Raw genomic sequence first — 22717 nt, 5'->3', positions numbered from 1 at the left:
CATCTTGAAACGCGGGCCTTCTTTGAGTTTCGGGCTGAGCTCCGTTCAAACGTACCATGACGCCATGCCTGTTTGAGTCAGCCGCCACTTGCATGATTAAGGAATTTCTCTGTCCGTACGCCTTCGTGAAGATGACCAACAACTACCTCTGCATCACAACATTTCGACGTATTCCAACATGGCGACTCTTGTACAGACATCTGCTGGACAGCAGGGATCAGCCCATCCCTTCACCTGCAACACCTGCCAGGTCGCGTTCAAGTCCGGAGACCTGCAACGAACGCATATGCAGAGTGACTGGCACCGATACAACCTGAAGCGTCGTGTCGCCTCTCTCCCACCGCTCACTTCGGAGGTATTCGCCGAGAAGGTTCTTGCGAACAAGGCCTCTGCTGCTGCGACTGCTGCCCGAGCGAGCTTCGAAAAGAGATGTGAGCCATGCGACAAGACATACTACAGTGAAGGCGCATACGTCAACCATTTGGGGAGCCAGAAGCACAAGCTCTTTGTGGCAAGATATCGCGGTATGGATGGAGCCGAGACTGAGAGTATGGCAGACTCTACGTTCACGTTGGGCGAGACAATGGAGACTGCAAGCACAGTGACCGAGACGGATCCCGCGGCGGAGGAGGATTTCGACGAGGTCGTGGAGGCTGTCAAGCAGACCAAGATCGAAGAGACTCTTGCACCAGCGGCACGGCCACAGAATTCAGCTCCCTCAACCGCGTCGCAGAGCAATCAAGGTGTTGCAAACGGAGACGCCGCAGAGGATGACGACGACTACGAGCACAAAGCCGACGTCAAGCAATGTTTGTTCTGCAACTACCTTTCGCCAACCATGGATCTCAACGTCAACCACATGTCGCGACAGCACGGATGCTTCATTCCCGAGCAGGAATACCTCGTCGACCTGGCCGGCCTCATCAATTACCTCAGCGAAACCGTCATCGTCCTACACCAGTGCTTGTACTGCCACAAGCAGATGCACACGGACACTGGCGTACAAACTCATATGCGCGATCGAGGACATTGCATGATTGCATATGCTACCGAAGACGAGCAGATGGACATTGGTGAGTTCTACGACTTCAGCTCAACGTATTCCGATGATGAGAGTGAGGAGGACGAGGATGTACCCGGAGGAGTGAGTCTTGGGGCAAAGAGAGCAGCCAAGACGACTGTGCAAAACGAGAATGGAGAAGATGTGGAGATGGATGGAGACGACGAAGGCTGGGAGAGTGATGCGAGTTCCCTCTCCTCTGTACCCACAGACGAGATCACCTCCGTGCCGATTGACAAGGACCACAAGTACGCGCAACTCGGACTTCACAGACATCATTCGCACGCCGACCCACGACCGCACAAGAACAGCGACGGCTTCCATTCCCATGCGCATCAAGGATCTCGTGCAGCATACCACGACGACTACGAGCTGCATCTTCCGTCGGGACGTACTGCTGGTCACCGCAGTCTGAAGCAATACTACCGACAGAATCTCCGCAACTACCCATCCGCCGAAGAGCGCCAACAACAGCGCATGATCGAGCAGGGCCGTCATCACTCTGACGATGAGGATGCGGAAGAAGAGACGGAGCGCAACGGACGTGGCCGCCAGGTTGTCAGCCGGGCCGACGGCGGTATGGGTATGATTGGTGTCAGCGAAGCAAAGAAGCGTGAGGTCAAGGCGCTTGAGAAACGTCTACAGAAGCAGCAGCGCAAAGCCGAAGCCGACTACCAATGGGGGAATAACCGGAGAGGCAACTTCCAAAAGCACTTCAGGGACCATCTCCTGCAGTAGTGGCTGGTTCGCGCTGTGGTCAGTGTAGCATCATGGCATGGGTGGAGCATGCGTTGGCAGCAGTGCTGTGCTTTTGCTAGCGGGATATTTGTTATGCAAGCGACCTGGTTGACTTCCAATGAGCGGTAAAAGTCATGGCAGGCTTCATTTTCTTAGTTGCATTTGGGCAAGAAGATACACGTGGTCAGTCTAGACAGGGAGCATAGCGGCCCAAGCAAACGACAGCTACAGTATAGAATGAACACGTCCGAACACATGTTCGATTGCTCATCCTGTCCACTCGTGTGACTTGACTGTCACTTTCACGTGACAATTTGTGCTCGGCCGAAGAAGCTTTGGGGCTTTAATTTGTGGGTCCGGTTCGCCGGACGACCTTTTGAACCTTCCCGCCTGTGTTCTTCCTGCGTGCACGACACTTCGTCGTCATGAATCACTCGCATCCTTGACCACAACCACCATCGACACCACAAACGCCCTCATTCATCATGGATCTCCTCAGGCTTGAACAGCAACGTCAGGCTCTCGAACAAACACTTCAAAACCTGCGTAAAAGCTTGAAGGTCTGGCAAACATGGGAGGCCGAGTATGAGGGCTTCAAAGAAGAAATCCAGGAAGCGAAGCCCGAAGAACTGGACCTCATCAGCATCAGCAAATCCTACAGCGGCGAACTTGTCAACGAAAAGGAGATTCGCGATTTAGCTGGACTGAACACCGATTCACCTCGCACTTGTCCACAGATCGTCGGCATGGTGTCACGGCGTCAGGAATACGTGCAGAAGAACATCGAAACTGTGCAACGTCAATTCTTTAATGCGGAAGCCAAACTGGAGGAGTTGGATTTCGCGGCATATTCTGCTGCGAATCGAGACAGCGCGAAGTCTGGTTTGCCACTGACGGAAATCCACGAGGAATTGGACGAAGATGGAAATGTCGTCTCCAGCTCCTTGTCGCAACCCGAAGCCGCCACGACGAAGCTGGTCGATGCTCTACGAAAAGCCGGACTGTCAGATAGCGAACTCAACCATCTCTCATCAGCAGTAGAGAGCGAGCCCGAGGACGATGAAGACAACGACAAAGCCACGAAGACCGGCGCAACAAATCTTCCATCCGCCATTGTGAATGCTACTTCGCGAGAAATGCCGAACGGCGAAGCCAAACACGCTTACGTCGACGAGGCCGGCTCTGATGGACCATCCATCCGTAAGAAGAGTGTTTCGTTCACCGCAGACACGAAGCCTGCGCCAGCTCTTATCCGTCAAGAGTCAGAAGATGGCAGGAAAAGCGTGTCGTTCGCGGAGAAGGTCGCCGTCATGCCGTCTGCGCCGCCACCAGATTCGAGATCTGTCTCCTTTTCACCGCAAATTGAGGAGATCCCCGCTGAGCCTGCCAAGACTGTCGCGCCTGACGATGATCTCAAAGCCGACATGCAAAAGGCCTTGCGACAGTACTTCAAGCCCGGTGAGAAAGTCGCTTTGCTCGATGAGGAGGGAAAATTGGAATCAACGGAAATCGTGATTCCCGAAAACGAATCGGAGGAAGACGCCAGACTACGTCGCGAAATGCTGGACTACCATCTCAACGAAGTCGGCCATGTGGTAGCGGAGATGGAGCTCGAGCCCGATGACTACGAGCTGGACGAGGAGGACATGGTGTCGACGTCAGACCACGCATCTTCGGAATACCAGGACGAGGACACACCATACACAAGCGGACACTCTGACTCTGACGACGAGGATGAGGACGAATTCGGCCGAACCAAGAAGCGTGTCATCGACGACGATTACCACAAGCAGATGAAAGAGCTTGAGAGCAGACTCATCGGCAATCTTGGGCCCGCACCCGCGCCGGAGGATGTCAATGCTCTGGATCCTGAAATCAACCCTGAGGATATTCGACGACTTGTGATTCGCGAGAAGAGAAATTCAACATCCGACCTCAGCTCCGACAGCGAGAAGAAATCAAGCGGCAGCAAGAAGCGCGTTAGCTTCGCCGATGATCTGGACGTCGCGCAGCCCGAGTCACCCGCGCTCAAGGCGCAGAAGACCCAAGCTGGCGCAGAGAACGCCGCGCCTATCGTCGGTGCTGTCGCTGAGCGTTCCACTACCCGTCAACCAACACTGCCCTCAGCGCCAACTCCGGCCAAGACATCTCGGTTCAAGAAAGCCCGCGAGGTTGAAACAGATTACGAGGAACTTCCCACCGGTCCCGCGGGCATGATCATGGCGGAAAAACTCATGGAGCGCCCGACGCCTAGCCGGCGAGTCGCAGCGCCGTCAGAAGACGAGCCGGATGAAGTCATGCAGCGGCGCGAACTCGCTGCTGAGTACTACCGCCGTCGCAACGATATCATTCGTCAGCAAGGTGGATTTAAGGGTACGCCCGACGAGGACGATGCGGAGGGCGAGTTGATGGAAGAGAGGGACGGGAAGATGAAGAAGGTCAGCAGATTTCGGGCTGCGAGGATCAAGTCGTGAGAAGAGGGTGGGTATTGTCTCGATGGTGGAAAGTCTTGGATGCCTTTGCGATAGATCATCCTCTATCGACAGCTGGTCATATCTCCGTAGCATTCCTAGAACATGCAACGATCCTGCATCAAGCATCATGCACCGTCTGCGACTTTCAGTTGCTGTGACTTCTTTGACTGGGCCCGTTCGACTGTTTGCAACTCCAATCATTTCGAGCGACCACCACCAATGTCCTGTCCAACCTGCAAGAGAAAAGTCAGTATACGCAAACCCCAAATACAATCAACACCTCAACACCTACCCTATAACTCCCCAACTTCTCCCACTCAATCTTCTGCCTCGTGACCGGCAACTGCCTCCTCAAGCTCTTGAAACTCCCCTCAGCCAATGTCCCAAAAGCCCGATTCAGCTCCTCCTGGAATTTGTTCTCCGCTTTCGCAATCTCCCTCACCACGCCCTCCGCACTCCCACCCGACGACCCAACGCTCAATTCCAACTTCTTGCTCGTCGACATGCGCACGTTGCCGTCTTCGTAGTAGTGCACGTCTGCTTTGACGGTCCCGCTGAGCGTGCTGGATGATGGGGTGAAGGTGTATGTACTGCGCCAGCGGCCGTTCCACATGTTTTTCGGGGAGTATTTGTTGGCTACGAGGGCGAGGGCGATCGCGGAGTCGGAGGAGATGGGGTAGACGCCGATGGAGGAGGAGGGAAAGTGTTCGGCGGAGGCGGTGGAGAAGGATTTCAGGAGGGAGCGGATGAGATCGGCGTGTTGGGATTCGAGAGGGTGTTGTTGTGTGTCCGAGGCTTGCTGTGATTTGGTGAGCTGGGTGAAGGACGGGATGGTGGTGGATGAGTGGCCGTACCTGCGTGGCATGGTCGACGGCGAATGAGGTCTGGCTGGCTGTGTCGAAGTATCGGCCGTCGCCTAATGAGTTGTACTGGCTTATGATCGTCTGACCATTGTCAGCCATGTTGTCTTCAGCCCATCTTGTGCGCGTCTCTTACTGCTTCGCTGCTTCCCGGTAGCTTGACCGTTGTGTACTGCTCTTCATTGTATCTCTTGAACGCCGGTTCGAGGGAGTTGAGGAGGTTCGGTTGGTTGCTCGCTAATGTCTTGATGTCTGATTGACGGTGTAAGCATTTATTGCTTCGGCCGATTCGTAGGTGCTTGGGCATGAATACCATTGACTACGTTGATGAGCTAGGTCCTGTCAGTGTTGTGTTCCGCGCGAAAGCAGTGTATTTGTGCCAACCTCTCCTGGCGGCGCCGCTTCGATGAATGAGGCGATAGTCGCCTCTTTGGATCCCATTGTGCTGTTGTTGTCAAGTGAAGCGGTTGGACTATGGTGGTGTGGTTCAGCTTGAAGTCGCTTCGGTGACCCCGCAACAGTCGGCGGGACCGTGGCGCAGGACGATAACTCATTTTCGTACAACATCGCAACCAGGTCAGGACAATAACGGCGACAAATAGTTTCAATTCTTCACTTCTGATATTCGAGTATGACTGTAGAACACCTGAGCGCCTTCGCTAAATACAATGCCGTCCCGTCTGTCCTGAGCTCATTCAATGCTCATTTTCATCAAGCCATCATTCGTATCAGCCATGGGCTGCAACCCCAGCTTCTTCCCCTGACTGACCAGACTCCCACTCCCCGAAGGCATACTCAACGAGCTTCCCGGCCGCGTCTGCTGGTGAGGCTGTGAGCTAGGCATTGGACCGTCGCTCATCGAAGGTGTGCCCGTCCTATCCTTTCGTTCTGGAGGCATGCCCCACCCAGTCGAATCTCGTTGCGAGGGCGAGTTGGTGAGTATTGGACTGTTCTGCGCGCTCATTCCCGGAGATACTGCGCGTCGCTTGATCGTTGCGATATCAAAGTCGTCTTCGCGACGGCGCTTGAACTTCTTCAAGTGCATGTCGTCGTTCACACCCGCAGGCATGGGTGTGGCTGCAGATGGCACAAAGGCTTCGGATGCGTCTGAAGCAGATGACCGAGCTCGCGGGCGCCGCCACTGTGTGAAGTCACCCATCGGCGAGTCCATTGTGCCATCCGACATGATGCTGCTGCTTTGTCGCAGGAATCCTGGGGTACCATTCGGAGGCGGCGTGCGCATGGACGGATCGAACCGGTTCCAGTAGTCCAGTCCTCCACTATTACGACTCGCATGTGCGGCGAAATTGGTTCCCGGAGGAACTGCTTTCGGTCCTGCGTCGCCGTCGAGCTCCAATCCGAAGTCTTCTTGGGCAGATTCGGGGACCGCAGGCAAAAGATTTGGAGAAGATTGGGCAGTCATACTTTGTGGAGGCTCCAAATCAAAAGGACCGACGCTGCTATCCCTCTCTCGCACCTGTCGGATCGTCTCGGCCTCTCGTCTCACTTCGCTGTCAACGGGAGCAGCTTCCTCGGCCAGTGCAGCGCGGATGCGTGCGAAGCCTTTCGTCTTTGGTAGAAGATTTTGCCGCCTGGTGACCACTCGCCTGATCACGCCTGGAGTCGATGGCGCTGTCGGTGCTGCCTCGTCTCCGCTGTCATTCCCGCTAGACAAGTGAAGTCCATCCGTACCCATAGCCAAGCTCTCCCGTCTACTCCGCGCCGCATTCGTCCACGAGAAGTAGCCGCCGTTAGCAGCTGACTCGATGCTCCGCATGGGCGGGGGAGAAACATTCCGTGGAGAAGCCACAGAACTGTATCCGCTACCGCTAGCACTGCTTGAGCTCTTCCTGCTTCTTCGTCCAGTCTTGTGTACCCTGCTTGATCGTCTCATCGTCTTCATGAGAGAAGTCTGTGCAGGTGAGAAATGAGCTCCGCTGCCCCAAACCGTGCTCGCGGCAGCCGTAGGTGTTGCTTGAGGATTGAATGGCGTGGCTGCTGCATGAGGATTCTGCAGCTTGTGAACTTGTGGCGTGGTGAACATCGGATCTTCGTTGTCGTCTCCGCCCATGCTAGCATCTTCGTCACTGTCGCTGCTCTCGTCACTTCCAGAACCCAGCATATTCACGCTGCCCATCGAACTGCTCATTTGTCCTCTGTCGGGGTTGAATGCAGACCACGGCGCGCTGTGTCCATTGAGAACCGGCGAGTCGAGAGCCATGCTGTTCACCGACAGCCTCCGCCCCGGTATTGGCACTGCCTTCTGAGTGATGATCGGAGAAGATCCCGGACTGCTTTGCACGGGGATCGTGGAGTGGTGCAGGTTGGTGCTCGCTCTTGAAAAGTCCAGTCCACGTGAGTGTCTCGGTAGGCTGGTGGCGGGCGAGTGCGACAGACTCGGTGTCTGCATGAACGTCGTGTGCGAGTCGACTTGCTTTGGTGAAAGCGGAACGGCGAACGGCGTGTTGGCAGGAACGGCTTCGGTCACACGTGGCGGAGGGAGTTGGAGGGTCAATCCCCGCGAGAGGAGATCGGGTCGTCGAATGGGTCGCGGTGTCGTGGGAATGGCATGGTCGTCTCGACTGCCGAGTCGTTCTCGAAAGGTAGGCGATGGCGCGAGAGGCCCGTTGGGGCCATTTGAAGGCGGGTCGGAAAAGCTGCGATGTGCCTTCCCTGGCGTCGAAGATGGTCGTGCAATGGGCTCTACGAGGCCTGCCATGATTTACAACAACGATTGTAACATTTGCCCTCCGGACAGACAGGCCAGGCGGATCGCTTCTCTCCTTGAGAGGTAGCTAGCTGTATTACGCCAAGGCTTGATAGTGGAGGTCGAACAAAGACACGGTCAGAACGACATGGCCATATGCTGTGTGGTAGCAGTGTAAGAGTTGAGAAGTGGGAGTTTTCAATGTCTGAACATGTACGAACGAGACTCTGCTCTCAGCATTGAATCGCACGAGGAATCATCTCATCCTCAACACCAATCAGAACGTCACGCGGAGCGCGCCAACGTGAGGTAAGACAGCGTGACGAGAGTGCCCCACCAACCGTCGGCTAGAGATGCCTCCGACACTTTGCTTGAGCGGTATGAATACGAGACTGGAATACCCTCCTGAAATACTTGCACACACTGACGCCCCCAATCTCCTCCGAACATTTTCTGCATGGAAAGCAGGCTCGATCACTTCTGAACACTCCCGGCATAAATACCCGCGACGAAATCGATGTCTTCCCAGCTCGCTTCCCATATGCTCAACACTTCCAGGCGCCACTTCTGTCCGTCACGTCTCATCCTGGCGATCACTCGGCACATCGTACCTTGTGTGTCCGCCAAAAGTAAGGGTTTGCTGTCAAGGTCCCACAGCGGCGCTTGTCCCCAAAGCTCAAATGTTCCTTCGAGATGAGGTTGCCTGTCGTGGTACAGATCCTTGAAGACGAAATGTTGCTTGCGCCCTGGCGCTGGTTCACGCCACGAGGATGTCACGCGAGCGTACAGCTCAATGATTGTGTTATTGCCAGTGCGAACGCTTTGACAACCGGCTGATATCGCTTCACCAACGCGGAAACACGTGCGAAGAACGACACTTTTCGACGCACCGTGGACAGGTGATCGATCCAGAATAGCATTTGGAAAAGGTTCTCGGACAATGGGTTTGACTGTAGTCTCGGCAACTTTCTTGAGATTGTCTGCTTCTGTGTTAGTATGTGAGCCGCACGATGGCCATCTCCCTCACCTACCCAGTATTTGTCGATCAGTGAAAGACATGAGAGCACCGCCGTAGTCATCATTTTCTTCGACATCTCGCATATTGAGCTTTCGTTCTCGCTTGTTAGGAGTTGCAGGCGTGACGATGGTGGTCTCTTCGATAGCGTCCGCGAGTTCTTCGAGTGCCGCAGACTCAATATCGCCGAACTCTTCGTCGCTCACGTAGAACTCTCCAGGCTGAACAATAGCTTCGTCGTGGCCGATGAGATGAGCCGGCTGGAATTGTGACGTGTCGCTGGCGTGATCGAAGGACGGTGACCCACGTTGCGCGGAACTCGACGGAGCTTCACGTCGACGGCTTGTCCCATGTGTATCCCACAGCGGCATTGCATTCTCCACGCCGCTTGAGAACGAGGCGGTCGATGAGGGTCCTTGATAGAGAATGCCCGAACCTCCGTTGGCCTTGACAAAACCGTAGGACGTGGCTATCGATGTTGAATCGAGTGCGTCCATTGAAGTTGATGGGGCGTAGATAGATATGGGCTTCGCGGCAGTCGCTTCTGACTCGGCTGTGATGGTACTTACTTTAGTTGAGCTCGGGGTAGGCTTGCTGGAGGTTCGCTTCTTCTTTTGATTCGGCTTGAGAGGTGCTGGCCGATCACTCTTTGGCGCAGCACCAGCCTTCGTGACAGCCAGACAATCTTTGACACTGCTTGTACGTTGACGCTTCGGAGTTCGAGAGTCGCGTTCGTTGGAAGACCGCTTCTTGCCTTGCGACCTTGTCTTCCTGGCAGGAGGTTTCGCCGGTACTGCTACTTCGTTATTTGTACGTCCGAGATACTGAGAGGCGATTGTAGTCGGAGTATTTTCGCTCTCAGCCGATTCACTGTTGACTAGAGCATTCTTGGGCGGTATTGCTGCAGGTCCTGGTCTGAGACCATTATTTATGGCTGTGAATCCAGCCATGACGGAAAGACGATAGACGGTGGCCCAATGCTCGACTGGGGAGATCAGTACTCGATTGAATGTCTCAAGTCACTGCTGTTGATGTGTAAGTCATGTTCAAGATGAATTCGATGGATGTTCGATGATAAAGTGGTCGATGTCGTTGAGGTGAGCGAACAAGGTCAAAAGAGTGAATGCTGCGAGCGGCAGATCTTCGGCTCGGAGCAAGCTCGCAGTAGGAGCCAGCCTCGTGCACACCTCAGCCACCATGCAGCTTGGACTTCGACCTCTTCTTTGCTACATACAAAACACTGCAACTTCTGTGCACCGAATTGTCGATATCGTTACCACCGGTCATATCTGCCCCCGATTACAAAGAGATATCCGGAGAAACGCCCAGTCGAGTCTACTACAATAGCTCGCTACCCATCAGACCGACATCGGGGATCGTTGCTGGTCACGGCCATAGCTCGACCTCTTGACAGCCATGTTCAACAGCTCGTCAGTAAGTGTATCTTGTGTCTATGGCGCTCGAAGAAGCGATTATGAAACTGTTCTTTACCGAGTCATAGCATTTGTTCATCGTCATGACTGTGACTAATGGTCGACTGCAGAAGAAGCCATACACGGCTGTGACTGTACAAATCGATCGTCTGACCAGCGAGCAATACGAAGAGGATGACTGGACTGGCATCTTCGAGCTCGTCGAAGTCGTCCGGATTCAGGCCTCAGGTCCGACAGAAGCAGCCAGGGCGCTTCGCAAGAAGCTGTAAGCCGTCCTGCGATGATGCAGTCGACATTCGGTATTGACCGGAAGCAGAAAATACGGCAGTGCGCATCGTCAAATTCGAGCTCTCGTGGTCCTCGATGGTCTAATCCAAAACGCTGGAGGACGCTTCCAGAAGACTTTCGCCGATGAGCCTCTGCTCGAGCGACTACGCTTGATGGCTCGGGATGACATGGTCGATCCGGTAGTCCGCCAGAAGTGCAAGGTCTTGTTCGTCCAGTGGGCCAATAACTACCAGAAGACTGCTGGACTGGAACGCATCGCCAATCTGTACAAAGAGTTCCCAAAAACAAAGAGGCCGGCAGCTGCACGTGAAAAGGTTCTTCGGGACACCTCAACCGCCGATCCGGATGCCGACAACGAATCTCCCTTCGCCGAGCCGAAGAATCGATCGAGATCAAATTCGAAGGCGCAGGCTCCTGGTCCTGCCTCGAGACCGGTAACCCTTACCCCATCCTCATCTGGTTTCTCGCACAAGCTCTTCAAGGAGAAAAAGAGCAGTCATGCGACCGGCAAACCTTTTAACCTCTCGAAAGAAAAGGACAATATGACCAATGCCATTGCCAAAACTTCCATCGCAACCACAAACCTTATGAACGGACTGCAACTCATCAATCGCGAGACAGAACGAGTATCCGAGAATTCTGAGATTATCCGCAGAGTCGATGCGTGTAAATCTTTGCGGCGAAAGATCCTCTACTTCATCGCACACGTGGAATCGGACGAATGGATCGGTAGTCTGGTCAACGCTAATGATGAGTTAGTGGACGCTCTTACTGCCTACCACATCATGGACCGAAGTATCAGCGACGACAGCGATAGTGATGCATGGGAGGCTGCGCCTGACCAGGGATCAAGTTCGAGCAAGGGCGTGACCTCGGAGACGCAACATCAGCTGGCCGGCCTCTCGTTGAATGAGGCAGCTCCTCCAAAGCCACCTCGGCCGGCTCCGCCATCGATTCCTATGCCTCCGCCGCCGCAAGTGTCTTCTCCGAGTCGATCGAAGGCTCCGGTTGAGGAGGATGAAGATGACGATGATCCGTTCGGTGACTCCAATCAGGTTCAGACACCTTTTAACGAAAGACCTGGCATGACATGGAAGGAAGTCTGATAGATGCGCATTCCTTTCCATTGAGAAGAGTACATTCGTTGAATGAAGCGCTCTAGCTCAAGATGGATTGAAGGATATAGACGCATTCACCAGGTGTTGTTCACGTCAAGCATTATTAGCATACCAACAAAGCTGTAGCTAGATGCCCTGTCGTCATTTTTGTGCGGCAAAAACAGGTGCACGAAACGCATGTTCTACTTCTCTGAAAAGCTCTACATGTCACAACGAGTTCTGCTCATCGATTTGCCACCATTCATCCCGACGTAGCTACTGCCAGATCCAACGACAACGTCCAAGTAATATGTGAGGCAGTGCACGAGACGAGGCACGTGCAAGTTGGCACTAGCTTGCTGCTGACGTTTCCAACCTCAGCCACCCAACCGACAAGTGACTTCTTCTTCTCATTCACCGACACGACATATCGAACCTCGCACGACAAATCCAGCTACCAGACCTCGATCCCATTCGCACACACACAATAGCTTGAGCTCGGATTCGGACCCTCGAACGCCTAAGAAAGCCCCTCCGCGAAGGAAAAGCCAACGCCACATCCAACCGACCTCCGCCCAGCATGCCTCCATCCACCACTTCCGCGACCTCCGGCTCTTCCGGTCCATCAGTAACGAAAGGAGCTATTGCAAGGCCTCCCGTCAAGTTGCCATGCTGGTGTGGCGACGATTGTCAATGCTGCATCATTCCCTGTGTCAGTAGCCCGGGTTGCGGCCTTGCGAGGCGTGTGACCGCGACAGAATGCTGACAACATGTTGATAGTCTGTGATGTAAAGTCAGGCCGGGACCAAATCCGAGGGCAAGTTTTTCGCGAACGATAGGCGGGCGGTGGGCGGCTGTCAAAACGCTTTGATGAGGCACGCAAACGCACTCCAGCCGCGACATTACGTTACCTTCGCAGCGATGATGGAGTCTTGCAGATTCAGGAAGCAATGTGTAGAAGAATGCGTTTCTATGGGTATCTCAACGATGAAATAAGGTTCAGTCAAAGGCCTACTTCTTCTCTCCGCACGTCCATCTCTTTCGTAACATTATCATCCTATACTGATTGTACACCCCGCTCGTGCGCGGTGCTGTTCATACGACAGCCACCTTTGCCACCTCCCTACCCATTACGTTTCTAGCCATGCAGTCATATCCAATGCCCCCGTAAACAAGCCTCCAGGAGGCATGGGACAGTCGCTGTCAACACGCTATGAGACAGCCCTAAGCGGCGAGCTCCTTTGTACATTCGTCTGACTGCGCATCGCAAGTCGGCTGCTCCACCTCTGTTGCTCGGCCATGAAGTCGTCGTTGATTTCGAGAAGTTGTTCCGTTTGCATGCGGATGCTTTCGAGGGTACCCTCCAGAGTCATTTGACTTGCGGAAACGCCAGCGTCTTCGACAGATGTACTTGAGCCGTCGTGATCTGATGTTGACCAATCACCTGTTGTCTCTGATTGCGGGCGTGGGGACGCTGGGACATCGGACACGCCCGCAATCTGGGATGGTGTGACCCCAAAGTATTTGAGTGAGGCAAGTTCATCTTGCGCGGCCTTGAGGGCGACGGCCAGATTGTCGTTGTCCTGCTGGAGCTTGTTATCGTCCGAACCAGCGCGCGGACCGCCTCTACGATGAGCTTGAGTTGGGGAGTGACTGTCGTCTACGTCCGAGTCGAAATTTGAAGGTGTTCGGAAAGGGTCCTCGATAGCATTGTCACTATCCGCGGTTTGAGAGACAAATATGTGAGAGAGGCCTTTCTTCGTGGAGGGCCCGTCGTTCTTTGGATGCGAGAAGATCGATGGGCTGTCTTCTGTGACGGCCTCTGGATGTACTGGAGATTCTTCGTCCACTTGCTGGGTTGCTAGCAAAGGCTGCGTCTGGGATAGTGCTCGAGCTTTCTCAGCTGCTATAGCTTCTTCCAGAGCTTTTCCGTTCTCAATTTCCATTCTGGACGTCGTCTCTTCGAGCGTCCTGGCATGCTCGTCGTTCAATGCCTTGATCTTCTGTTCCAGCGTCGTAGCATGCTCGCCGTTCAATGCGTTGATCTTCTCTTCGAGCGTCCTAGCATGTTCGCTTTTCAACGCATCGATCGCCTCTTCTAGCGTCCTGGAATGCTCGCTGTTCAGTGCATCGATCGTCTCCTCGAGCGTCCTGGCATACTCCCCACTTAACGTGTGAGTCGTCTCCTCGAGCGTTTTGGAGTGTTCAACCTTCAAGGCCGCGATCGCATCCTCTTGGGCCTTGACATTCTTCAACTTAAGTGAGGCGATCTCCGCTACGTGCGCTTGCTCGTTTTCGAGGATCACAGCCCTTGCGCGTGCTGCGACTGATCCTTCGAGCTCTTTGACCTGAGAGGCGTGCTGTTCCAGAAGCTCATTTGTGGAGCGAGCGTGCTCATCGTGGAGAGCAGCGACGGCCTTCTCGTGCTCGGTCTTGAGCTCTGCAATTGTGTTCTGCAATTCCAGTCGGACTGCAGATTCGACCTTGGCGGATTCCTCGCTGATCCCCTTTTGCTGGTTCGCTTTGAGCTGCGTATAGCTCACTTGAAGATCTTTATACATGTCTTCGTGCTTCTGTTCTTCTTCCTCGAGCTCGCGATTGTGCTGCATGGTGATCTCACCCAGCTTCCGCTCGGCATCTTGCTTTCCTTCCAGAGCATGTTCGAGTTTCTTCTGCAGGTCCTCGACGGAGGAAGCGTCGTTGGTGAAAATCTTCTCTTTGAGAGCTGCGACTTCTGCCGCGTGGGCATTCTTGAGGGTAAGAATTTCTGCTTCATGGCTCTCTTGCATCTCCTGCCTCAGCTTGTCGATTGCTTCGCTGTGGCGCAATAACTTCTCCTCGGAATCTTTGGTGAACGTTTCGAGAACACTGTGAAGACCTTCCGTTTCCTTTCGAGCCTCTGACCTCGCCTCCTCAGCGGCCACTTTCGCCTTTCCCGCGTCGTCCAGCGAAGTTTGCATTTCCTCAATGCGAGACTCTTGTGCAGTGATTAGTTGCTTGTGCTCAGCCTGACCAGATTGCAGCTCTTGCGCTTGGGCCACAAGGGTCCCATGAGTGCTGTTCAGGTCGTCATGCTGTTTCGTGATGGTTTCATGAACTGCTTCCAATTCGACCTTTTCTTTTTTGAGCTTCTCGTAACTCTCTTGCAGGGTGTCCTTCTCCCGCAGGACCCGCTCACAGGAGTCCTGCTCATCCTGCAACTTGTGCTGAAGAGCCTGCATCTCGTTCTGCAAGCTTTCTGTGATCTTGCTGGCATTGCTAGTATCCGTTTCGGCATCTTCTCCTGCTTTTCGAATCTTGTCTTGAAGCTCTTGTACCACCTTGCTCAACTCACGGTTCTCGATTTCCTTGGCTTGTGCCTGCTGCTCCGAAATATCTTTTCTAGCTTGGGCTTCCAATTTCAGCGACTCTATGATGCCTTCAAGCCTACTCGTGCTCTCATCCTTCGACGTCCTCTCGTCCTCCACTTTTTGCTGCAAAGTGGACACCTTTGTCTGCAAATCTTCGACAACTGCGCTGGTCGATTGCGAATTCTTGTCCTTCTCTGCCAACGCAGCGGCGTGTGTCTCCTCGAGACGCCGGGCGCTGTCCTGAAGTTCTTCAATGGTTGTCTCGAAACCAGTGTGCGCCTCTTTATGCTGCTTTGCCGCGTCCTCCTTGGCTTGCTGAAAGTCTCGGAGCTGAGTCTGAAGATCTTGAATAACAGCTTGTCCATCAGTGCCATCCTGTTGGAGCTTCTGGATTTGTGATTGAAGACTGTCTATGGTCTTTTGCATCTCCTCTGTGACGTTGTCGATGTTGCTCTGCTCACCATCTCTGGCCATGTAAGATTCACTGACCTCATCGCGAAGATCCTTGATTACCTGCTGCATTTTGGCATCCGACTCCGTGTGCGCAGCACGTTCGGCTTCGCGCAGCTGAGTGAGGTCTCGGAGTTCCTCACGAAGTTTGCTGACCACAACGTCGGTCTCTTCTGCCTGTTTAGCCTGCGTTTCCGAGTGAGTGACACTGCGCTCTTTCTCAGAATGCAACTCTTTGCGCATTCGTTCAGCGTCCGCACGGAGCGTGGCTGCAAGATCTTCCGACGTGGCGGCATTGGCTCTATGGCGCTCCTCTGCCTCAGCTAAATCCTTCTGGAGTTGCTCCACTGTCTTTTTTGTGTTTGCAAGATCTTCTGAAATCGCCGTATTGGCCTTGTTGCGCTCTTCTGCTGCGACCAAATCATTCTGAAGCTGCTCCACTGTCTTCTTCGTTTGTGCAAGAACCTCGTCACTGCGCTGGCGCTCTGCTTCGAACTCCTCTAGAATTTGTTGCTGCGTCTTATCGGCTTCCTCCTTTTCTTTGACTTGCGCCTTGGCATCCTCATCAAGCTTGACCTGACATCGGTCGATTTCTTCCCGCAGATCTTTGACGACAGTGGCGAGCTGATCGCGGTGAGCTTTCTCTTCTTCGAGCTCTTGTTGAAGCTCTTCCTCATTCATGGTTGCCCTGTTCTTGGTATCTTTCAGCGCCTCCTCTACAGCCTCGATCTTCGTTTCAACCCCCTCTAGCCGGGAGGATCGATTGCGGAAACTCTCAAGCTCTGTCTCCAACCGCGATATCTCGCCTGAATGTGAAAACTTCAAGGACGTCACACTCTGCTCGTGCTCTGCCTTCAAAGATGCTACGAGGGATTCGTGCGCCTGGCGCAAGCGATCCGAGATGGCCTCCTCATCCACTTTCGCGCCTTGGGCAGCCTTCCCAGGGGAAGACGATTGAGCCGCTTCTTTGAGCTGCTTGTTCTGACGTTCGAGCTTCTTGATCTCTGATTTCAAGTCCTCAACCTCTTCCGCCAACGTATCCCGGGCCATGCTCTCGCGCAGAAAGCTTTGCATGACTTCCATCTCCCGCATGCTCTGCTCTTGCTCTTTAGATTCCTTGCTTGGGGCCGTCGATGGCCGTACAGTCTGCTCAGATTGCGCTCGAGCATGTTTGAAATTGGCCTGCTTCCTGATCTCGTTCTCTGCATCGGAAGAAGCCTTTGTCCTCAAGGTAGGAGTCGCCGGCTTTGATCTGATCTCCAGCTTGCGGGGCGTCGCAGGAGAAAATGGCGGATCGAGTGTGGGCACGCTGGCTGTTGTCTCCGCCTCTTCGGGAATTGTGTCCCTTGAGACAGGGCGGGTGGTACTCGCTGCGCTGCGGACGGAAGGACTTTTAGGTGGGACTTCGCTGCTGGACTTCGACGCAGGCGCAGCAGTCTTTGATGGTACCATCTTAGTGGCTGATGCTGTACTCATTGCCGTGCGAGCTTTTGTAGGTGTCGAGGAGCGGGTCGAACTCGTGGCACTGGCTCGTGACGAGAGTGTCGAAGGTCGCTTGGGCGGAGCGGACGTGGTCGCACTACTTCCCAACGTTGTCTTCTTTTTCTTCTCTGCGCTCGAATCTGGCCGTGTCGTTCGAGAGCTCAGGGTGGCAGTCGTCGGTGTACGCACCGGTCGGTTCTCCTCTTTCGTGACATCTTCGGTCGATTTCGTAGTGGTCGGCTTGCGAACAGAGGAAGATAGCGGCCGTGTCGGAGGCTTCGTTATGGTCGTACCATTTGTGCGAGACGACAGCGCACTGCTGGCCGTGGGTTTCGTTGCCGTAGAGCTCAAGCGGGATGAAGTCGCGGCTTGTCTCTTCGCATCGTCGCTTGTCGTCCTGCTGGGCTTCTTATCCATTGTACTGCTTCGACAGAAGTTTCTCGAGCTTTCTCAGTAGAACAGCGGTGCGCTTGAAGCGTTCTCGTTCTGCTAGATATCCATGTTGCAGTCAATTGCGACTTTCGTCGCCGAAGTCCTTCCTTCCTTGATCTCGACACGCGACAGGGGAAGGACGGGAGTACGCGACGCCAGAACTCTATTCGAGCCATGGTTCCCTTGATCAATTGGGTCGACCTGTACACATCTTCAACCAGACCTCGCCTCATATTCGACATCAACGCAAAAGCATGTGCGCGCTGCTGGTCATGAATGATGAGCCCTTCTCCCAGTCCTTCCATTGAGAGAGCTCTTGAGAAGAAAGACGTCAACGAACAGAATGGACAACTAATTACTCCCGCTCTGTCGCCGATCAGCGAGCATGGCAATGGCTCACAGACCTTCCCGCTTCTGTCTGCGGACCGCGATAAACCAGACCTCAATCGCCAGCAGGTGACGAGTAAAGCGAAACAAGACAATGGAAACGAGCGTGAACGAGACAGAAGACGAAGCAGCGAAACGAGGGCGCTCAAGCTGTCCGGCACGCAGATTCACGAGTTGACTACTTCACCGGAATCGCTACCTCTTAGGCCCCTGGATGGATTAAGAGGACTCGATGACGCAATCTTGGACCCAGACGACAATGCCGGGTCTCTTACGTTGGATGCTCCATTCGAGCCCGATCGATCACATCCGCCATCACCCTTCTTGGAGAGCGAGCCCAGTCTGGCGGCGACTCCTTCCACAATCATACGACCGCGTGCGTCGGCTCGATCCAACTCAAACCCAGTGGAACAACAGACGCGATCTTCCTTGAAGTCTAGCAAGGGTAAACACCAGCTCCCGCCTCTGAGAATCGACGACGACAAGACCAGAAGACCGAGTGGCCCTTTCAAGTCTTCCCCTAGTCACCCATCGCCCATGCCATCGATGCTTCCGATCCCTCCTCTATCACTCCCCACGTATTTACATCTTGAGTTGTCTTCTGATCGACCTTCTGCGCTTTACATTCATCGCTCGCGCAATGCCGACTACACATACGAGTCTTCCAGAATCAAGTTTGAGCGTCTGCTCAACTTTCTGCTGCTCCCACCGAGTCTTGAACAGGTGTTGTGCTTTGGCACGATCGCATGTCTCGACGCGTGGCTTTATACGTTCACCATCCTACCTCTGCGGTTTCTCAAGGCGGTTGTGATTTTCGCGCGGTGGGCGGGCATGGCTATGGCACAGGAGGTGCGTGACCTGGCGAGCTTCGTGTACGGTGGACTGGGCCGCATATGGCAACGCCAGCGAATTACATCCGGTTCAAACAGCCGGCGTCTATCAGACCCCATCGTTGCGGAGGGAGAAAAGCACAGGCGACCTACAGCAGATACCCATGCCGGATCCTCTGGCAAGCCTGGGCATGTATCAGTAGTGCCACCATCACCCACGACCAAAAAGCAAAGATCCGGCTTCCGACACCGACGCAGCCAGTCGAGTCCTTCTGGACTACTACCAAATCATAAGGCGGATCTCTTGCAGGGTCTGCTCATCATCTGCAGCTGCGTGATCCTGATGTGGTTCGATGCCAGTCGTATGTATCACTCTATCAGAGGACAGGCCGCCATCAAACTGTATGTCATTTACAATGTCATTGAGGTGTTCGATCGACTGCTTTCAGCAATTGGGCAAGACATCCTGGAGTGCCTGTTCTCAAAGGAGACTCTCGAGCGCGACACAGACGGACGTAGCAAGGTCTTGCGTCCCCTCGGAATGTTTCTGGTGGCACTGATATACAACGTGGTCCACGCTACGGCCTTCTTCTACCAGGTTGTGACATTGAACGTTGCGGTCAACTCGTACTCAAATGCGCTCCTGACCTTGCTGATGAGCAACCAGTTCGTCGAGATCAAAGGCACCGTGTTCAAGAAGTTCGAAAAGGAGAATCTTTTCCAAATTACCTGCGCGGACGTTGTCGAACGTTTTCAACTTTGGCTGATGCTGCTCATAATCGCGCTGCGAAATATCGTCGAAGTTGGTGGTCTTAGCATCAGCATTACAAGCGCCCTCGGCGGCGGCGGCAGTCCTATGGATGCCTTTTCGAGCAATGGAACTGGAATACCTCTCGTATCAGGCTTCGTCATCCCAAAGGCCTTCACAATCTTCCCCAAGTGGACTGGTGAAGTCCTCGGACCATTCCTCATTGTACTGGGAAGCGAGGCGCTGGTCGACTGGTGCAAGCATGCCTATATCAACAAGTTCAACAACATCAAGCCCAACATCTACGGCCGATTTCTGGACGTACTTGCCAAGGACTACTACTCTCATGCATTTTCAGACCAGAACTTGACCAAGCGACTTGGCCTGCCGGTGCTGCCACTGAGCTGCCTCTTCATCCGAGCTTGCATGCAGACATATCACATGTTTCTTGCCACGCATATGCCTGTCCCTATCCCGTCGGCCGGCACGTCCATCGCCGAGCCTCCTGCTTCGACACCAGTGACCACTGCTGCGCTGCAACATATCGACCAGGTCTTCCGCAGAGCACTCGGGCGATCGTCCTTTGGCGCAGGAAACAGTGGCGGTCCATCATCGATCGCATCTTGGAACATCGACGACTTCATTGCGCTGGCTACAATGGTGATCGTCTTCCTTGCGGTCTACCTTATCATGCTTGCGCTCAAGTTGGTCCTTGGTATGGCGCTACTGTCGTATGCGCGAGGTAGGTATAACGGCATGAAGGAGCGCGAGCGAGAAAGCGTTGACACCCATGGCCGGCGAGTCGGTGGCTGGGGAACAGTGGAGGTGAATGAGGATAAGCGGAGATGGATTTACGAAGACGATCCGGAGGGTTTGGAAAAGTTGAGAAAGAAGGAGAGCGAGGCACAGGCCCGAGCCGCGAGCAATGAGATGAAGCTCGATCATGTGGATCGGTATGTGATGGCTTCGAAGCGCATTTGGTAGACTTGGTATCGACCGACCATCTAGCAGCAATGATATGCTCACAAGTCATTTTCCTCTCAATTTCCACCGAAGTTCCAGACGTCGTCCTCGTCATCTTCTTCATCATCGTCAATTTCACCTGGATCGTCGTCGGCAACGCTTGTCGCTATAGGTAGACTTGTGCTATCCGATGCATCAGGCGTAGGTTCCGTAGCAGCATCCCTCCCTCGTCTCAGCGCTTCGCGTCGTTCGCGCAATGTCCGAGCTCTTGCCTCCAGCCCTTCCATCTCATCAAACTCATCCTCCAACATCCTAACAGCATCTTCCTTTTCGGCCTCCAGCTCCGCATCCCGTTTTCCTCGCTGTGTACTCTGCTCCTCTCTCGCTTGTGCTGCGACTTCTTCCGCAGTCATTGGCGGAGCAGATATGGTATGTTCAGCTTCCTTTGCAGCTTTCTCCGCGGCCATACTAGCTTCCATTTCTGCCAGTTCGCGCTCGAACGCTGCCATCTCTGCTGGATCCTCCTGCTCCTCGGTGTTCGCCTGTTCTATTCGTCCATTCGATGGCAAACCGGATATTGACTCTGCAGGTGCTTGAAGAGGTCCGGCAATGCTGTCCTCGCCATCTTCTTCTTCTTCTTCAACTCCAGCAGAGAAGGTCACAGACTTCGCTTTCTTCCGTTCGTCTAATCCCGGACTGTCCTGTGCCTTGCGCTTCTTGTTGCCTCCATTCGTAGCTTTCGTTACAGCAGCGTCCTGCGCCCTGCTCTGCCAAAGCGTATGTCCGGTGCTGTGGAGATGTCCCGACCATGTCGCTTCACTTTTGATCAACTGTTCACAAAGATTGCACAACAGCTTCCCGTCCGTGGTGTAGGATGCGTGGGGATGTGTGATTCGTCGCGCTTCACGCTGCTGTCGAAGCATTGACCGTACGTCCCCCATGATGTTGGTCTGGTGCAGATGTCGATTTCGGGAAGTGAAGCTACCTACCTAGCTTACAGACAGGTACCTTACGAAGCGTTCTGTCACGAAGTGAGCGACGGGACTTTTGGCCGTCCACGTGCTGACGAGATTACTCATCGTGTCGTCCGAGCGGAGAACTTGAGCACAGAGCATGGAAGACAAATGCCGCGACGACTCACGAGCATCCTCACGACCACAACCTCACAACCAACCTCCCTCACCAACCACATCGCCACGTCCTCCCGACCTGATATCGCAACGACCCGAGTCGCAAGAGCTCGGCGATTTCGAAAAACACATAACCGCAGGCGTCAAACCTCTCGCGTGACCGGCGCGGCAGCTTTGTTTTTGTTGTCTCTCGGTGGACGAAGAGCGACAGCGAGTATTGCGCGTCTCTGTGGACTGCGCATTTCTTCGTTGCTCATCGCTCATTTCGGAACGACCAGCAGCTTTAGCGACTGACGAGTGCTGCTTGACCGCCACTGCCCGGCGCAAAGGAGCTTTAGACACTCGAAGCAGTCGTCTCTTCTTTACACAGACATATCACTTCGTCCATATCAGCTTGGTGTTCTTCTTATACCGCAAGCTTGTATTGCAGCTTCTCCCTGCCATCAGCAGACCTGCGCTGCGCCTGAGTGGAGCTGCGTATATCTAGATCCTGCGTGAAGTACTAAGAGAGCGCTTGAACTCGTTGTGTACTCTGCTGCCATATTCCGCGCCACGACCTCTACCGCCAACATGTCAGGTAAGCATGCTCCCTTCAATGTGGACGGCAATCGCGCAGACGCGTTGAAGCCGCACCACATCACCCACGCGCCGCAAGCACACCTTGCTAACATTCCAACAGATGAGCCTCGGAGATCTGGTCGGGCCACGAAGGGGCAGCATAAGAACGCCTCGTCCTCGCCTGCGCCTCAGCCGAAGCCCACAAAGGGCTCGAAGACCAAGTCGACTAAGAAGTCTGCCGAACCCGACCCAGCCGAAGAAGAAGAAGATGAGGATGATGAGATTCGCTGCATCTGCGGCAACACAAACCCAAAGGATAAGCGCGCGTTCATTGGATGCGACGCCTGCTCCGTGTGGCAGCACAATATCTGCATGGGCATTCCGGACGATCAAGACGACATACCTGAGCATTACTTCTGTGAGGAGTGCCGGCCCGAGGAGCACCAAGAGACGATTGACGCGATTGCGCGAGGAGAGAAGATATGGGAGACGCGCAACAAGATATACTTGAACGAGAAGAAAATGAGCAAGAGCCGCAAGAGCAAGGGAAGAGCAGGTGAAGACGGCAAACCAGCATGGCTCAAAAAGGATATCCCACCTGTCCAGGAAGCAGCACCACAAGAAGAGCAGGAGGAGGAGAAGAAGCCTGAGGTCGCAGAACCTGTCCCTGTCCCTCAAGTCGCGTCCAATGGCCGCCAGGAGTCGAGCAACAAGC

The 22717-nt window shown here is 54.2% G+C and overlaps 7 protein-coding genes across 7 annotated transcripts; 4 read left to right on the top strand and 3 right to left on the bottom strand.

The window, feature by feature from the left end:
* Window positions 1–153: 153 nt before the first annotated feature.
* MYCGRDRAFT_71065 (uncharacterized protein) lies at window positions 154–1798 on the top strand (the record flags this gene model as incomplete). The annotated part of the gene is made up of 2 exons (XM_003853388.1): window positions 154–1132; window positions 1193–1798. 2 exons carry the CDS (start codon window positions 179–181, stop codon window positions 1796–1798), a joined length of 1560 nt encoding a protein of 519 aa, XP_003853436.1.
* A 442-nt stretch (window positions 1799–2240) lies between these two features.
* On the top strand, window positions 2241–4272 carry MYCGRDRAFT_109095 (uncharacterized protein; the record flags this gene model as incomplete). Its single annotated transcript, XM_003853389.1, has 1 exon — window positions 2241–4272. One exon carries the CDS (start codon window positions 2284–2286, stop codon window positions 4270–4272), a length of 1989 nt encoding a protein of 662 aa, XP_003853437.1.
* Window positions 4273–4519: 247 nt separating this feature from the next.
* On the bottom strand, window positions 4520–5439 carry MYCGRDRAFT_41407 (uncharacterized protein; the record flags this gene model as incomplete). Its single annotated transcript, XM_003852923.1, has 3 exons — window positions 4520–5071; window positions 5127–5216; window positions 5269–5439. 3 exons carry the CDS (start codon window positions 5437–5439, stop codon window positions 4520–4522), a joined length of 813 nt encoding a protein of 270 aa, XP_003852971.1.
* Window positions 5440–5734: 295 nt separating this feature from the next.
* MYCGRDRAFT_71062 (uncharacterized protein) lies at window positions 5735–7620 on the bottom strand (the record flags this gene model as incomplete). Its single annotated transcript, XM_003852922.1, has 1 exon — window positions 5735–7620. The coding sequence occupies one exon, from the start codon at window positions 7540–7542 to the stop codon at window positions 5824–5826; it is 1719 nt and encodes a 572-aa protein (XP_003852970.1).
* A 693-nt stretch (window positions 7621–8313) lies between these two features.
* Window positions 8314–8787, bottom strand: MYCGRDRAFT_40712 (uncharacterized protein; the record flags this gene model as incomplete). Its single annotated transcript, XM_003852921.1, has 1 exon — window positions 8314–8787. A coding segment is annotated over one exon (474 nt), but the record flags the coding sequence as incomplete, so codon positions are not given.
* A 1339-nt stretch (window positions 8788–10126) lies between these two features.
* MYCGRDRAFT_99904 (uncharacterized protein) lies at window positions 10127–11681 on the top strand (the record flags this gene model as incomplete). The annotated part of the gene is made up of 4 exons (XM_003853390.1): window positions 10127–10288; window positions 10398–10552; window positions 10604–11009; window positions 11067–11681. The coding sequence occupies 4 exons, from the start codon at window positions 10271–10273 to the stop codon at window positions 11679–11681; spliced, it is 1194 nt and encodes a 397-aa protein (XP_003853438.1).
* A 6623-nt stretch (window positions 11682–18304) lies between these two features.
* Window positions 18305–20335, top strand: MYCGRDRAFT_71056 (uncharacterized protein; the record flags this gene model as incomplete). Its single annotated transcript, XM_003853391.1, has 2 exons — window positions 18305–18643; window positions 18788–20335. 2 exons carry the CDS (start codon window positions 18311–18313, stop codon window positions 20333–20335), a joined length of 1881 nt encoding a protein of 626 aa, XP_003853439.1.
* Between the last annotated feature and the right edge of the window lie 2382 nt (window positions 20336–22717).

This window comes from Zymoseptoria tritici, chromosome 4 (assembly GCF_000219625.1).
Source record: "Zymoseptoria tritici IPO323 chromosome 4, whole genome shotgun sequence".
Lineage (NCBI taxonomy): Eukaryota > Fungi > Ascomycota > Dothideomycetes > Mycosphaerellales > Mycosphaerellaceae > Zymoseptoria > Zymoseptoria tritici.
Note: the sequence above shows the minus strand (reverse complement) of the source record. Positions and strands in the feature narration are given on the sequence as shown.